The sequence below is a fragment of the Urocampus carinirostris genome, chromosome 3 (genome assembly GCF_059441175.1).
Source record: "Urocampus carinirostris isolate Australia breed hairy pipefish chromosome 3, RoL_Ucar_1.0, whole genome shotgun sequence".
NCBI lineage: Eukaryota > Metazoa > Chordata > Actinopteri > Syngnathiformes > Syngnathidae > Urocampus > Urocampus carinirostris.
The window spans coordinates 41144083-41162309 of NC_142351.1; the positions used below are offsets into that span (position 1 = coordinate 41144083).

At 39.6% G+C, this 18227-nt stretch overlaps 1 protein-coding gene across 2 annotated transcripts; it reads right to left on the reverse strand.

The window, feature by feature from the left end:
• Positions 1 to 4644: 4644 nt before the first annotated feature.
• Positions 4645 to 15019, reverse strand: LOC148369725 (L-rhamnose-binding lectin SML-like). Of its 2 annotated transcripts, XM_088331877.1 has the most exons (9): positions 14892 to 15019; positions 14769 to 14798; positions 14621 to 14689; positions 11363 to 11498; positions 10013 to 10122; positions 9895 to 9939; positions 9647 to 9779; positions 8236 to 8339; positions 4645 to 5619 (listed from the first exon to the last, which is right to left on the reverse strand). In XM_088331877.1, exons 1-9 carry the CDS (start codon positions 14923 to 14925, stop codon positions 5486 to 5488), a joined length of 795 nt encoding a protein of 264 aa, XP_088188003.1. In that variant the 5' UTR covers positions 14926 to 15019; the 3' UTR covers positions 4645 to 5485. The 2 variants fall into 2 exon arrangements, with proteins under 2 accessions (XP_088188003.1, XP_088188004.1); XM_088331878.1 differs by lacking the exon at positions 4645 to 5619 and having other exon boundaries at positions 8228 to 8339.
• Between the last annotated feature and the right edge of the window lie 3208 nt (positions 15020 to 18227).

An 18227-nucleotide genomic window follows, 5' to 3' on the forward strand; every position in this document is an offset into this window, starting at 1 on the left:
AAATAATGACTTCAGAAGAATACTACCACGACATTTTACGATGGTCATTTTTGGCTGTGCGAACCGGCAAGGTTCTAAGCCCTATTTGGCATTTCACTATTGTTGAAGGCAGATGAAGGCGATGTTTATCTGCAATCATACTGAGGGACTGGTGGCAGGCCTAAAATGAAGTTTCAGCGAACATTTTTTACAAGTTGCGTTTAATGTTTTCCGAGCAATCTTATGTTATATAGTTACAAGTCATGTGAAAGACACACAATATAGCTACCAATAAGTAAGCTTGTGCTAACTAGCTAACATTAGTGTCTTGCGTTGCCATTTCTTACGTGAACGAGCTGCTTTTATTGCGATTAACGAGCGATTCATAACAATAATCTTCAGAAAATCACATATTATGTGCGCTACCATAAAGCTTTTTTTATTGAAATGGGATATCAAATTATAACGGATAAAATGGGGGAAGGATGTTCCGAAGATAAGTAAATATTTTCAACATGCTCAAGAGTGATTTCGATACTAGGTGCAAAGGTCCCATGCTTTACTGTTCTATCACATTAGCCCAAAATTTAGATACAAAGTCATTTTAGTAATGTTTGCGCGAGCGGGGTGGGGGGACATTCTTTTCAGCACAACACTTGACTTCCGGTTCCGGTATCCAACATGGCGGCGCGTGTTTACGTAGCGGCTAGTTGCTATCCGGCTATCCTACTATTTACCACTGTCCTTCTGCTTTCCTCTTTGGATACATGCGTGGCCAATAAGACCTAAAGCCGGGAGGAGCTCATCCGACTGGGTGGGTGTCTGAATTTCGACTTTTCAGGCACTTTCTATACCACCCACGACATCCCGAATGAGCTCCAAAGGGACTCGGGTTCTCCCTGCTTTCCCGCTCCACCGAAGAAAAAGAAAAATCGGAGACAAAGACAGCGCAAAGACAGAAAACAGAAGCGAGGATGTCGTGCAGGGAAGCGTGTGAAGTTGAAGGAGCAACGACATGAAGATCTGTCTAATCCAACCATCATTTCTTCGTCGATTCTGCGAGTCCACCGACGCCTGAAGCCCAACGCACACGAACGGCATCTCGTGACGATCTCTGCAAAGACTACAGCTAAGTTAAATGATTCAAAGCTAAAATTTGGTCTTTTGAATGTTAGATCGCTCGCTCCTAAAGCTTTATTTGTAGATTATATTATTCGCGATTATAAACTTAACTGTATCGCTCTTTGTGAAACTTGATTACGCCCGGATGAGTATTTAGCGCTAAATTATGCTTCTCCCCCAGACTACGAGAGTAGCCATATAGCACGCACGTTGAAAAAGGGTGGCGGTGTCGCGCTCATTTCTGAAAAAAAGCTCAAATTTACTCCTCGTACCTCCAATAATCACAAGTCGTTCGAGGCTCTTGTTATGAGGTCCTCTCCATTGTCAATTTATGTGATAACTATCTATCGCGCACCAGGACCATACACAACTTTCTTAGACAAATTTGCTGAACTTTTGTCTGAACTAGTAACCTATGCAGACAAAATTATAATCATGGGGGACTTTAACATTCATATGAACTCCCCACTCAGTTCACTCACTGTTGCGTTTCAGTCTATAATTGATGCTTTTGGTTTTAATCAACTGGTTGATTTGCCAACCCATAAAGATGGAAACACGCTCGACTTGGTTCTGACTCGAGGAGTTTTAACCTCAAACATGACGGTGTTACCGTGTACTACAGTTATCTCGGATCATTATTTAGTTACATTTGAGGTGCTAGCTAAATGTTGTACCAAAAAAACTGAAGGATTCACTGGACGCAATATAAGCACGGGCAGGGTTTCTGAGCTCTCCAATATTCTTCCAGGAGCAGTTGCGTCCTTTCCTTCCTACATAGGCTCCATCGAACCACTCCTAAATGAATTCAACGCTACCCTGGCCAGTGCTCTGGATTCAGTAGCGCCCATCCGGCATAAATCACGACCTAAAAGACGCACACCTTGGTTTAATGATGAAACTAGATCCCTTAAATGAGAATGCAGGAAATCTGAAAGAAAACGGCGCGCGACCAAGCTTGAAGTTTTCCATCAAATCTGGTGTGATAGTTTGTTGAAGTATAAAGCGGCCCTGGCCTCTGCAAAATCAGCCTACCTTTCGAAGGTGATTGCGTCACAAAGAACAATCCCAAGGTCCTTTTCGACACTGTAGCATCGCTCACAAGGCAACAGACCATCCCAGATAGCTCCACTCATTCTGCCCACGACATAATGGTCTTCTTTACTAAGAAGATCCAAAGCATACAGGAAGAAATTGCTAAAGACAGTATTAAATCAACACATACTAAAGCACTCAAATCTATAGATGCACGACATGGTGGCTGTCCAGGGATTTTGTCCCGTTTTAGTGAACTGTCACTCGATAATCTTAAACAGATGGTGAATACGGGCAAACCGACGACTTGCCAGTTCGACCCGCTTCCAGGTTCACTTATTAAAGGTCTCTTTGGCGTTCTTGCACCTTCAGTTCTAAATATTTTAAACATATCACTCTCCTCAGGTGTAGTTCCAGCTGCTTTTAAGTCCGCCGTCATTAAACCCACACTGAAACGACCCAACCTTGATCCAGAAAACTTATGTAATTATAGACCTGTGTCAAACCTACCGTTTCTTTCTAAAATACTTGAAAAAGTAGTGGAACAGCAGCTGAATGATTTCATGTCCGAGAACAATCTCTTTGAATCAATGCAATCAGGATTCAGGGCTAACTACTCTACTGAGACAGCTCTGATTAAGGTAACCAATGATCTCCTACGGGCAATGGACTCGGGCGCATCATCACTTTTGCTGCTGCTGGACCTTAGTGCTGCATTTGACACAGTGGACCATAATATCTTGCTAGAACGGTCGGAAAAATGGATTGGTCTCTCAGGAAACGTCCTATTATGGTTCAGATCCTATCTCTCAGATAGGACACACTGCGTTAAATATGGCGAATTGACATCTGAGCCATTTAGTGTTACTTGTGGTGTTCCGCAGGGTTCAGTGCTTGGCCCCCTTCTCTTCAGCATTTATATGCTTCCATTAGGTGATATTATTCGCAAGTATAATATCAGTTTCCATTGCTACGCAGATGACACTCAACTCTATCTCCCGATGGAGGAATCTGCCACACTAAACTGTGGAAATTTGGAGGCCTGCCTCACTGAGATAAAAGAGTGGATGTCACTCAATTTCCTGCGTCTTAACTCTGAAAAGACTGAAATGTTAGTTATTGGTCCATCTAAGTCCCGTGACTTATTCTCTAAAACCGCTGTGAACATAGACAATTGCCACATCATACAGAGCGACTCACTTAAAAATTTAGGTGTCATTTTCGACCAAGATCTGTCCTTTCAAACACATGCGAAGAAAATTACTAGAACTGCTTTCTTCCATCTCCGTAACATTGCTAAAATTCGTCCTATACTTTCTCAGTCGGATGCGGAAATCATAATTCACGCGTTTGTTACCTCCCGTCTCGACTACTGTAATGCACTACTTTCCGGTCTTCCGATGACCAGACTCAAGAGTCTTCAGCTGGTACAAAATGCTGCAGCGAGGCTTTTAACAAGGACAAAAAAGTACGATCACATCACCCCAATTTTGGCAAACCTGCATTGGCTCCGTTAGCCTAAGATGCGATTTTAAGGTTCTCCTACTACCATACAAAATCATACATGGACTTTCCCCCACATATCTTTCAGATCTGATCTCCCCCTATGTCCCGGCCCGAAGCCTTCGTTCCGAGAGCACCGGTCTCCTGGTGATCCCAAGAGCCAAGACGTGTTCCGCTGGTTCGAGAGCGTTCTCCATCCGGGCACCGGTGTTGGGGAATGCCCTTTCCCCTGAGATCGGAACTGCAACCTCGGTGGAAATGTTTAAATCTAGGCTTAAAACTCACTTCTACTCTATAGCATACGAATAACCTAAACTTCTTATATGTAATAACTTGTGAAGCCCTTAGAGACTAATTGTGATTAAGGGCTATACAAATAAAAATGACTTGACTTGACTTAACACATATAAGAACTAGTCAGTATCCAGACTTTTAGAAACTTTAAGGCCAACGCTGGTGTACGGGGATACTCCACGTACAATATATTGGTATAGATCGTGTGAACTGAAGTCAGGCAGTCTGGACGATTTAGTTAGGCTGTGAATATTTCAGGAGGAAGAAGGTGTGGGTTGGTAGCTCGCCCTGCTAATGCAATCCTCAGTTTCTCTATATAGTGGCTCTTTGTGCTTTCTGATGAGGTGAGCCAACTTATCCGAAAGCTGCACAATATTCGCTTGACTAGCCATTGCCAATGGTGTTGAACAGTATAACTTTTGTTGTTTTGATTGTCTCACGTTTACTAGCCTCGCCCACTGTTTACTACAGGTTACTACCGTCCGTCATGGTTTTGTCATGATTGTGTGCGAAGGGTCAAGGAACAGAGGACAATAAAACCCTCAAATAAATTAAATCATCGTCTGTCGGGAAATTGTATTTTCCAGGAACATATGATTTAAAAAAAACCCCATCAAATAATTTTGCAGAATTTAAGTATTAGATTTCTAACTTAACACAGTTTGGGAAAAAGAGTAAAACAAGAGAAATAACATTTATCACTCACAAAGGTTTCAGATCATCAAACCAATTTTAATATCACAGAAACAAACCAAAGACATACAAAATGCAGTTTTGAAATGTTGATTAGTTTTAATAAGGCAAAAACATTTGAAAAAGTAATTGCCCCCTGAACCTAATAGCAAGTTGGGCCACCCTTGCCAGAGATAACAGAAATTTACGTCAATCGGTAATGAGTCTCTCACAACGCTGAGGGAGAGTTTTTGTACACTCTTCTTGGCAAAACTCTTTTCAATTTGCCATATTGGAGGATTTTGGACTGCCGGTTTAAGGTCACACCACAGCATCACAATTGGATTTAAATCCGGACTTTGACTTAGCCACTCCAGATCCTTCATTTTGTTTTGTTTTAGAAATAATTTTAAATCATCAGTGATGGAAAAATAATTGTCTGGAATGTAATTTGTGAAGTCAGCCACTTTCAGGATCGCACTAGTGTTTGGTGCATATACTGTATCTCGTAACATGACCCGCGATGTCATTTGATTATTAGTTTGAATTGGCTCTTTTGAGTTCTCACAAAAGTGTTCACTTTTTTCATTATTTTTTATTTGTATCCCATAACATGACTACCAATTTGACTAGTTACAAATATATGAAAACCTTAAAATAAACAGCAAATTGGGTTGCAGGGAACAGCAATACTCAAAATAAACATGCTCAATAACTAATCAATTATCACGGAATGATTAAAATGATCGGTTACTGCAATTAAAGGTAAAAAAAAAAAACAATTCCCATGAAAGAAAAAAAAATAGGACAGCAGTGGTTAGTATCACTTCGATCGATGACTGGCATTTAAATTCCTGCATTTCCCTTATAAGAAATAATGTTAGGCAACATATTTGATATTGTCCTGCATTTCCACTTCACGTTTCGGAGGTTGAAGGTTTGAATCCAGGCCCTTGTTTCCTATGAGTAGACTTTGCATATTCGTGATCTCGCTGTTTAGATCACCGTGTGGCCCTGAAGATGAAAAGCAAGTGACAAGTTTTTTAGATTGTAGCACGGTATTAAGCGTGTCAATGGGTAGGGCACCACACAACAGTACAGTATACTAAAAGGATCATGGCCACGAACACACCCTAAAATATTTCCACTGCCTTGCTAATGAGGCTGACAATAAAGCTGATGTAGTAACCCTGTTAAATCAGCGACGTTCAGACAGGGAGGGCAGGGGACGTCACGCTCCTCTGTCATCATGGAAATGTGAAATTAAAAATACTGGTATATTAAAAGCTTATATTTATTCTGTGCTAAATTTATTTCTTATTTAACTTAATTTATGGATTTTCCTTTTTAAATAGCTGATTTTTCCTCATTACATTATGAATATTCCTAATTAAATTAGTATGTAACTATTCCTAATCCTAAATTTGACCAAATCCTTACCCTAGCTCAAACCAAAATCTTACCCACATCACTGTAAATTTGCAATGCCATTGCTGGGGATTGAACCCTTGCCCCCTAACCATATCTCCAAAACCTAACCCCAACCAAATGTTAACCCTATCTTCAACCAAAACCTTACCTCCATAACCATATATTGACGTTGTTGTGGTTAGGGAATTAATTTACAACCCAATATCTGTAAAGTAAGAGTCTTATTGATTGAACCACCGCTGATAATAATTTATTCACCTAGTTTAGGGATAAAACTCTAGCCCAATAACCATATCCAACCAAAATCCTAAACCTAACCCTAGTCCTAATCAAAGCCTAACCCTTACTCCAACCAAAACCTTAACCTCAACCTTACCTCCATAAATACATTTCTACTGCCATGGCCTGGTTTGAACCCATAATACTGTATGTCAAAGTCCAGGATCGTACCAGTTAAGCTACCAGTGATAACAGTATATAAATCTGGTTTAGGGCTGAAACCCTTACCCTGCAACCCTTGCTCCAAAAGCCTAACTTTAACCAAAACCTGTCCTCAGAAGCTTAAGTCTGTACTACGCAGATGACACTCAACCATATCTTCCGATGGAGGAATCTGCCACACTAAACTATATAAACTTGGAGACCTGCCTCACCGAGATAAAAGAATGGATGTCACTCAACTTCATGCGCCTCAACACTGAAAAGACCGAAATGTTAGTTATTGGTCCATGTAAATGCTGTGACTTGTTCTCAAAAACTGCTCTGAACATTGACAAATGTTATATCACCCAGAGTAACTCAGTCAAAAATGTAGGTGTCATATTTAACCCCAATCTGTCCTTCCAAGTACACGTTAAGAATAATACTAGAACAGCTTTTTTCCATCTTCGCAACATTGCTAAAATTCACCCTATGCTGTCTCAGTTGGATGCGGGGATTTTAATTCATGCGTTTGTTACCTGCCGTCTCAATTACTGTAATGCACTACTCCCCGGTCTCCCGAAATCCAAAATCGAAAGCCTTCGGCTGGTACAAAGTGCTGCAGCAAGGCTTTTAACTAAGACAAGAAAGTTGGATTACATTACCCCGATTTTAGCTAACCTGCATTGGCTCCCTGTTAGCTTAGGATGTGATTTTAAGGTTCTCTTGGTGTTATAAAAAATCAGGCATGGATTTGCTCCCTCATATCTTTCAGATTTAATTTCCCCCTTCGTTCCGGTCCGGATCCTTCGCTTTAAATATGCTGGTCTACTAGTGATCCCAAGAGCCAAGAAGAGATCCGCAGTTTCGAGAGCGTTCTCCTTTCTGGCCCCGGTGCTGTGGAATGCTCTGCCCCCAGAGTTTCGATTTGCAATCTCAGTGGAAATGTTTAAATCTAAGCTTAAAAGACACTTCTATTCTACGGCATATGAATAACCTATATTTTATGCTTTCAATATCTATGTATTATCTGCCCTCATGTAGGTTTTAGATCAAGGGATAGGGTCATAATAGTCTGTAGTTTGCAATAGTTTTTGATCTGTGCAGCCCTTTGAGACTCTTTGTGATTAAGGGCTATACAAATAAATATGACTTGACTTGACTTACTGGAATGCTTGGTAACTGATCCCCTGGCCCTGTGTGAGCAAGTCAAGGATCTTACTACTTGACCCAGTGATATTCAAACTCCTTTATAGGGCTGAAACCCAAGCCATCTAACCCTAACCCAAGCTTCGACCAAACCCATACCTTAATAACTTTGCACTGATGTGGCTGGGTATCGAACCCATATAGACCCATAGAGTCTTACCAGTTGAGCTATCAATGCTTACAATTAAAAATGCTACCCCGCGTCACTGTATTAACCATCTCTGGGTCATGGACAAATGGATAGCAGAGAAGAGGATTGTATGAATATTTAAATGGATAACATTTGGACTCAGTAACAAAATGCATAATGTTGACAAAATCGAACTAACCTTGGTTGACGAAATCTGCAAAAAGCACCAAATGGTTTCATAGCTAATGTGAGCATGATTTTTATCACAAAATTGTTTAGTACTGTCTCTCAATAGGAGGACTTCATGTACCAACAAATCAAATTAAATTTTGAGAAACATCTCCCCTTTGAATTGTTTTTAAGTTACTGTATATACCTTTGCAAAAGAGAACATGGAATTGCTGTTGAAAATATCAAACGAGTTAAAGGTGATTACTTACACTGGCACACGTAAGCAACTTCTAAGTACTTGTAGGTGCCCTTGCAGGGGTCTCCAAACATGTCGTTGTTTGCATTGATGGTGCAAGTGTTTTTCCCATTGCACCTATCAATAAAGTAAAAATACATTTATGATTGATGAAAGAGGTAAAAAAAAATATGGATGCACTGTATAGTTTTTTGAATTGTCCACCGAAAACCCATATACAGTAATTCCTAGATTTCCACAGGGGTCGCGTTCCAGAAACAAGAACAAACCCAATTTACAGGCTCAAGTATTAGTTTATTTAAAAAAAAAAAGTACTGTACTCTGAAAATATATTTTTTAATAATTTGAAATATCCAAAAACATGCATTTCAGGTGAATTGGCCGGTCCAAATTGTCCCTAGGTGTGAATGAGCGAATGAGTTGTCTGTCCCTGTGTGCCCTGCGATTGGCTGGCAACCAGTTCAGGGTGTCCCCTGCCCACTGCCTGGAGATGGCTGGGATGGGCTCCAGCCCCCCCGCGACCCTAATGAGGATAAGCGGTACGGCTGATGAGATGAGATAATTTGAAATAAGATAATGCCACAGTTTTATTGCAAAACTGTATGGTTTAAAGACATAACCCACTTTCCATGATACGTTGTCATCATGTAGACGTTATGGAAAACTGCATTCACCCTCCGGTTTTGTCCTACAGAAACCATATATTTTTACAACTATTTAGAAAAAGCACCACTAGGAAGCGCCAAAGACCCGCGTGTGGCTCCAAAACCAAGTTTTTTGGGTTGAAAAGTTCATAGGTGCTGGCGATAGAAAGCATCTTCCTCTGTTATCCAATCAGAATGCAAAACACATGGCACTATACAAATCCATGAAGGAGCAAAATTGCTCTACAGCAAAGGATTAGCCCAAGTAGAATCAACATTCCTAGAACGTCAAAAAGGAAACATGTACTATACACCGGGCCACATGGCAGCTGAGTGGCTAGCGTGTCTGCGGCACAGTTCTGAGGTCATGGGATAAAACCTTACTGTGTGGAGTTTGCATGTTCTGTCTGTGCTTGCGTGGGTTGCCTCTGGGCAATACGCTTTCCTCCCAAATTCCAAAAACATGCATTTCAGGTTTCAATTGTCTTTGCGTGTGACTGAGTAGTCTGTCTCTGTGCGCCCTGCGGCTGGCTGGCAACCAATTCAGGGTGCTCTTGGCTCACTGCCCAAAGATAGCTAGGATGCCTCCAGCACTGAGGATAAGCGGTGCAGATAATGGAGAGCAGATTGACTGTGCACCAGGCATACCAACCTTCCTTTACTCATTGTGCTATTAACGATCAGAACAAAGCGTAACCACTTCTAAATACATTCCACCCTGATTATAAAACAAGTGCAAGTCAAGATGAGCCACAGATTCTTTCCAAAGTGTAATCTTACTTGCTGGCGACAAAATCAGTTGGACGTAGGCATGCAACATTTTTAATCTTGATCTCAGGCTTTTTAAATGCACATGTGGTTCGGTCACGTCGGCCATAGTCTGCACCGTAGACAAAAATGACTTGTCCTTCACCTGAATTTAAGATGAGAAGAAGGTTAGTAATGGAAACGGTAATCCGAATCCAGTCACATAACCAATAGAGAAAAATAAAAGTGATCGTAGTGGGTCAAAAAAAGGTTAATCTCACCACAAAGCAAATGTGCCATGGAGTTCTCACATGCCACGACAATTTCTGTCAAAATGAATTAAAGCATAAGGTGCAAGTCATTGTTGATGTTATACACTATTTCAGACAGGTGACATACTTGCGGGGATGCAGGTAAAATTTGTTTGCAAATACTTAAAGATGCCAGGACACGGATCAGGTTTGCGAAACTCCCCAGTGATCACTTCACATGACTTTTTGCCATTACATCTGTGAAGCACAAAAGTGTATGTCAACTAAAAAAAAAACCCAAGTCTCAAATAAAACATAGCTCAGCTTTAACAACAATTCGAAACTTCACTGAAAAGTAGCAAAGTTTCAAGGTAATCATTTATAGATCAAATAAAAATAAACACAAAGAAGACTTTTAAATCAGTCATTTAATTTAGTGTTAGGATGCTATTTTTGTCATTTTCATGTCTGCATTAGTTTCCCTGAGTTAAATACACTGTAGTGCAGCGGTGCCCAACTCACTTGAACTGGGGGGCCTCATGCCTCATGGTAGAAAAGAAACTGAAAGAAAGAAAGAAAGAAAGAAAGAAAGAAAGAAAGAAAGAAAGAAAGAAAGAAAGAAAAGAAGAAAGAAAGAAAAGAAGGAAGGAAGTACAGACAACACACGAAAGAAGAGACAGGTAGACAGACAGACTGAAAGAAAGGAGAGACAGACTGACAGAAAGAAAGAGGAGAAAGAAAGAAAGGAGACAGTGAGAGAAAAGTGAAAAAGAGAGAAGAAAAAAGAGAGTGAAAGGGATTAAATCGACAGAAAGTGAGAGAGAAAGAGAGGACTGAAAGTGAGCGAGGGAAAGAGACAGACAGAAAGAGTAACAAAGAGAAAGAGAGTGAGAGAGAAATGGAAGGAAATGAGAGAAAGAGAAGGAAAGAAGGGAAAGTGAGAATGAAAAGTGGAGGAGACAAAAAGTGAGAGACGGAAAGAGGGCGAGGGGAAGAGAAAGAAAGGGAAATAAGGGAGATAAAAACTGATAAGAAAAAGAGAAAGAGAGACAGAGACAGAAAGAAAGAGAGCGAAAGGAAGAGAAAGAGAAGAGTTTGGGGGGAAAAAAGAAAAGAAGGGAGAGAGAGAGAAATAAACACAGCTACAGTGTCTTTGTGAGTGTCGCCTGGCTTTGGTCACATCAAGCTGCCCCCTTTCAAACCGCGCCTCAATTTTTTCTCCTGCGCCATCCTTAAATAATCATTCTATAACCAAATCTTACTTAACTGCATCATAATTTCATTGTGAGCCTCCAAAAAGACCCCCAGCACGGACACATTTTATGCCGTTCATTTACTAGCCCCCTAAGAATGTTATTTTATTGACCATGTGGCCTACCGAGCGAAATAAGTTTGACACCGCTGACTTAGAGGGAACGCGGATTAGTCTACAATGCATGAATGCAAGTTTTGATTTAAACAGAAAAGAAAAGTTTATAGCTGATGAAACCATTTGGACCTTGTGCTGAACTCATCCAAGGTGCCTGGCCGAGCACATTTGGTGTCTGACAATTCCTTTGGGAGTCTCCCCTCACTGCAAACTTGTGAACTTGCGCGACCGTATAAAGCCTGCTGCACACCGATGACTCCATTTTCTGTAACACCACAAAACAGAAGACATCGTTTCGAAATGCAAAAATAAAAGTATAACTCAACATTCAAATAAAATATAACATTTTGATGGGAAACATAAGTACTGAGACAGCCCTGATTAAGGTAACCAATGATCCTCTACTGGCAATGGACTCGGGCGCTGCCGGACCTTAGTACCTGCCGTTGACACTGTGGACCATAATATCTTACTAGACTGGTTGGGAAAATGGATCGGTCTCTCAGGGACCGTCCTCTTATGATTCAGATCTCTCAGATAGGACGAACTGTGTTAAATATGATGAAATGACATCTGAGCCCTTTAGTGTTACCTGTGGTATTTTGCAGGGTTCAGTACTTGGCCCCCTTATTTTCAGCCTTTACATGCTTCCACTAGGTGATATTATTCGCAAGTATAATATTAGTTTCCATAGCTACGCACATGACACTCAACTATAACTTCCGATGGCGGAATCTGCCGCACTAAACTGTGGAAATTTGGAGGCCTGCCTCATTGAGATAAAAGAATGGATGTCACTCAACTTCATGCGCCTCAACACTGAAAAGACCGAAATGTTAGTTATTGGTCCATGTAAATGCTGTGACTTGTTCTCAAAAACTGCTCAGAACATTGACAAATGTAATATCACCCAGAGTGACTCAGTCAAAAATGTACGTGTCACATTTGACCCCAGTCCTTCCAAGCACAAGTTAAGAATGATTCAGGGACAACTTTTTTCTATCTTCACAACATTGCTAAAATTCGCCCTATGCTGTCTCAGTCGGATGCGGGGATTATAATTCATGCGTTTGTCATTATTACCGATGTTATCCACCTGTGCCCACTCATTTGTCGCCAACCGCCACGAGTTCTGATCGGCTCCCTGTCTCTACTTATACCCAGTCCTGTCAATCCCCTGTTGTCGGTCCGTCAACAAACCACTGCCCCGCAAGATTGGGTTCTGACTCGGTCCTGTTTCCTGTTGATATTTTCTGTCTGGTATTGTTCCCGTTTATTTTGTCCTGTTTAATTTCAGTTACCAGTTTTGTTCCCGTCTATTGTTGTCCTGTTTATTATTCTCTCCAGTTTTTGTTCCCATCCAGTTTGTCTTGTTTGATTTCGATATCCTGTTTCCATATCAATCCTTTCCGTCCCGTCCTGTCTGGTATCGACCCCATCTGTCCGATATCTGTTCGGGCAATTGGTGTCGATCTCTATGGTCTCCGGCTTCCTGTCTTTCCACGCCAGACCGCTGCCTAACGTGCATGACTCCCCATTTCTTGTAAAATAAAAGCTTGTGTGAGAACGTCACGCATTTTGGTCCTCATCCTGATCTGGTTTATGACAGTAGGTCAGTCCGTACTGTAGAAGTAAATTATTGGGCAGAGGTTCGTTGACGGACTGACAACAGTAGGTCAACAGAACTAATTTTACACTTTAAGCTAATTTTGCTCCTTAAAAAAATCTAAATAAATTCCCGGGTGCCATAGAAAACGTCACAAAATGGTCGCCAGACCGCATTTTACGTTTTTTTTAGAAAGAAAAAAAAAGAAAAAAGGAAATACCCTTCTTTTGCCCCTCAAACAGTTGGCCCCGCAATTTTCCAAACAAAAACCCAATTTACACATTCCAAACATGTACCACAATCCTTGTGACTAAATAGTAGTTGTCATTTTACAAACCTGTTTTTATTTTAGGGTGAAGAAAAGACAAGGGTCGTGTCTTGCTTCTGTGATGGCATCTTACCTTAATTAAAGTAGTTACGCAGCATACCATTTACAGGCGCCACCTTCCCTCTAATGGTCAGGTATGCAAGCTGTACTCTCCAAAACAAACTTGGCTTCTTCCCCATATCAACAGAAAAAAATGAATATTGTACTGTACCTTCAAATTTGTAACGATAAATATAAATATCTTAGGTGACTTTGAATTCTTACACGAAAAAAGATTCAAGCTGATTCCAAAATACTATCTGTGAGCATAAAAATACATTTTGTGACCAAGAATAGGTTCACCAACTGAAACAATAGAGTAGATGACCAGTCATTAACCAGAAATAGAAATAAAACAGGGGTAGTAAATCGGTATTATTCAAAATTTTGCATTCACCTTTTAAACCAGTGTTGTGGACCCGTTTTCGGTTGCGGTCACGGAGGTTCAATTACATTGTTTAACAGTAGATATTGATGATTCCATTCTCTATCTTTCCTAGCTGTTCAGTCAATCGCGCGTTTGATAGGGATTACATCTGATTTTATGGTTTCCCTTTTCTGCCCTTAATTGGGGGGAGGGGGGGGGGGGTTGTAAGGTTTATTGTTCTAGATTCTTTATCAATTATCCATTATCCGTCATCGGTCAAATCATAATACGCTACAAAGCCAAGGGGCCAAGACACTTGCTCTCAGGCTGAGTCAAGGTCCTGGCCACATAGCCAAGCAGCGATCGGCGCGAATGCACCGTTCCCGGATGTGCTGCAATACCGGGCCGATGCGTGGAGTGGACAGAGCAAGCTCTTAGTACACAAATCCAGAACTTAAGAATGCGACCCAACAATTGTCGTGTTAAGGAAAAAAAAAAAAGGAAAACAGTGACAACACTGATTGAGTCAAAGTAGGAAAAGATTGCGAAATGCGTAAATGGTGTAGGAGGGTCTGACATTGAAGCGCTGCTGGAAAGAACAGTTGATGGTTTAAAAATGGTGTAAATTCAGCTTTTTACCCGCATATTCATTTTTGTTCTATCTATCTATCAATCTACCTACCTACTCTGGTCATATCCATCAAGAGGGTGACCGTCAGCGAGACAAACACATGCACAAAGAAAAGAAAAAAGGAAAAAATACCCAAAAATCCCACAAAAAATGACCATGACCAACCCAAAGACCAGTTGAGAACCAGTTCCACAAACTAAACAGGAGTTTTCAAAATTGTAATTTATGTTAATGTTATCTATTGCCTTGTCCATTGTTCATGAAATTGACAGCTTTTGGTCAAATTTTGTTCAAGTTTCCTCCCTTCATTCGACCACTCACTAGAACGTGTCCAGTAGCGTCTCTTCCCTCAAACAGCATAGGTGCTGAAGAAGTCTTTAGTAAATCACAATGAGAGACCAACGTTAAAGTCTTACCGCAGTACAAGCGATGATTGAACGAATCACTGGCATCGCAAGTGGTCGCTTGTTTTGTAGAATCACCAACTGCAAAAATAACAAATTATTATACGATTAGCTTTCCATCCCTGATAGGAAAGTGCTCAACATCAACTTTCATAATCACCTGCTGTGAGGAACAAACACGTTGCTGTCACTGCAAAACATCCATTTCAATAGAGTTGATCTTACAAGAAATGTGCGTATTTCCTTTCAGATGTTTTGAATTATTTCAAAGTTCAATACTCACACGCGACTGAGCTGAGTCTTAAGCAGGAGGCCATCTTTGACTAGATTTCTTCCACAGTGCTAAAGATGTATTGAAGGGAAGCGCTCACAGAGGATTTTTATAATCACCCAAAATGATGCAGGAAACGTTACGTCCCCCCTACCAACCCCCCCCCCCCTTACTGGTTCCCACATCAAATGTAACAAAGCTCTTTTTATTAACTATATTGATTCATCCCCTGCACCTCTGCCGCATAAAATCTAGGAAACGATATCAGAACAACGGGTCAAATTGAGAGATTATCAGTGACGGAGATGTGTATACAAATGACCTAACTCTGTAGTGCAGGGATGTCAAATATTTAGCTTTGTATTTCAGGATTATGCTTTATCACTTAGCCTACATTTGTAAAATACCTTACACATTACAATCATTTAAGGGATACAAGGGGTCATTTCTAAACAAAACAATGGGGAAAAAGATTTTCATGGTGGACATTGAATGTGTTATTGGGTTTATTTGAAATGGACAGTGTCTAATTTTTAGTGTTATCTAATGAAACAAAAAAAAACGTAATTCAGTAAAAAATAACTAATAAAATATTTAAATAGTAGGCAAAAATACATGAACTAATATACCAATGTTATTTTTCTATAAATACCAAAAGGACTAAATATTTGTATCTTTTTCACGTAGCCAAATTCATTCCACACCTGGTAGTCGCTGCCATGTTTGTCTGGCATCTTGCTGCTATCTGTGCTTATTTAGCACTGGTTTTTGTTTTGTTGTTAGACCATACATGGCCGTTTATCACACAATGAACCTTTAACAGTTTGAGTGAACGCTGTTTTCATCTGAACCAACACACCACGCTATCCAAACTCAACACTGCTCTCCCACGGGCAGGGAGAGGCTTTGAATTGCATTTGTTTAAAAAAAAACATAACTTTTGATAAAAATGACCTAGAAACCTGTCTCTTATTTGACATACTCAGAAATTTATGACGGACTGGATTGAATAATCGATTTTGAACAGATGCAGCCTGCGGGTCATATGTTTGACATGCCTGCTGTAGTGGAAATTCTCATTTTAATATTCTAAAAAAATAAAACGTCGATGTAAGGCATATTTCTTGGATGATATTTCTTCAATAATTTATCATTCAGAATTGTCATATTCTATTAAAGGTAGCAAATATTTTCATTTCCACACAATTTACATTTCCAACATTTTTATAAAAAAATGCACAAAGCAAAATAGAAACTACTGAGAATCAAAGTGACCAAATTGCACTGGTTTTCCTATTTTTTTTCTCCTCAGCCTTTCGTGAATGAAAGAGAAGAAAAAACAAAGAAAATTCAAAAAAGAAAGGGAAAAATTGACAATTGAAAATGACAGAAACGGTAAAACCAGAAAAAAATGAAAAAGAGAAAGGAGAAAGAAAATAAAAAAGGGAAAGGAAGAAAAACACAAAACAGTATGAAGTATGAAGAAAGAACAAAATAAAGCATGAAAGAAAAAAGAAAAGAAAAATGAAAAACGAAAATAGGAAAGAAAAAAATGCAAAATCAAGAAGAAGCTAAATGTAAGGGCAAAAGAATAAAAGATGATAAATGGAAAAAGACCAAAAAAAGAGTAAAAATAGACAGAAAACAATAGAAAAATTACAAGAAAGAAGGCAAAAGAAAGGAAAAAGACCAACAATTTCTCCACCTATTGAGTATTTAAAAAAATGCACACTTATGTGAGTTTCTATATTTTTGCTAATGAATCAAATCCATATGGTTTTCTTTTAAATAAATGTTTTTTACCACTACGGGGCGCTAAATGATACACACTGTCCCTTCAATTATGCCTTTTTGGCTCCAACTACCAGTTAATGATTTCGTAAACATAAAACAGAGTTTTTGTTTAAGCAGCACCCATTTTTCACATCGCTTATCGTGACAGGCAGCAGGAAACAAAGCAAGTTATAATGACTATCAAAATATTTTGTAATCAGGACAAGTGCTTATCAGGAGCTTTCAGGAATGATAAGGAAGTGTCGATATGCTGAGTTTGAATGCCATGAGAGGGAATAATCATTCCAGGATCCGAAACTCAAAACGGTTGAGTTCAGGGCCGGCCACCCGGAAGTGATAGTGAATTTTGATTACATTTTTGTAACTAAACACGAAAGTAAAGGACATATATGTGTGTAACCTTTTTGGTTATTCTTTATCTTTTTGAATATAATTTACAGGTTTTGAATTTGGCGCTGCTGGAATCTCATATATGTTTAATACTGAAATTGTGTTTGTTTTTCCCTCATTTTATTATTAATTCTTTTGTTTGGTTTCCTAAAAGGCCCGTGCACCAGCGCCACGTGCCCAATTATCTTGTACGTATGATTTGATCTGCAACCTCAGTGGAACTGTTTATACACGTCTATTCTACAGAATAAGACTAACCTATATTTCATATTGACAATATATGTATATTGTTTATTTTTGCACCAGCCATTGCAGCCTAGTCACTCTGGACGAGGGAATTATCTCGTGTGCAGTCCCTTCTCAAGGTTTCTTCTTTTTGCTCATGTTGAGGTTCTTGAGTTTTTCCTTGCCTTCATGTAGGTTTTAAATCAGGGGATGGTGTAATAATAGTCTGTAGTTTGCAATAATCTGTGGTCTGTAGAGCCCTTTGAGACTCCTTGTGATTAAGGGCTATACAAATGTATGTCATGTCTTGAGTTTTTCCTTGCCCTCATGAGGGAACCAGCTGTTGTTTGGTGGGGAGCCGGTGGACAGAGATGTTTTGTTCGCAAATGACATGAGTCAGTTGCCACGGCAATGACAACAGCACTGGTGCTGTCAAATATAGGACTTGCATTTTTCACAATTCAGCTCTCATTCGCCCTTTCTTTTTTGCGCCTTAGTAAATCCTATATTCGTAATTACTATCTAAGTATATGGTAGTCGCTATATTAAATTGTGACATGATCCGAAAAGTGGCGTGAAACTATTAAGCGCTCCAAAATGTATTTGTATTTTATATTTTTCTTTGTAGATTTATAAACATTTTAATTTGTTTCACGTGTTTATCAGTGTTAATATTGCTTTATTTTCCCTCTATTTAAGTCATTCATAATAATACATAATACATTTGTAATATAAGGATTAAACAACCAAAACAAGCTAAAGAGCCATTATGGAGCAAATTCTTTTTAATGAGCCAAGCTGAAAAAGCCAGTTCTCTAAAAAGAGTCGGAATTCCCAACTCTACAATGGACCATTCGAGTTAGATTTAAGTTTACTGTTGATTGTTTTTTTATGATAGTGTTTATTTTTGTTTCACTTCAAGTGTAGGATAAATGTTCT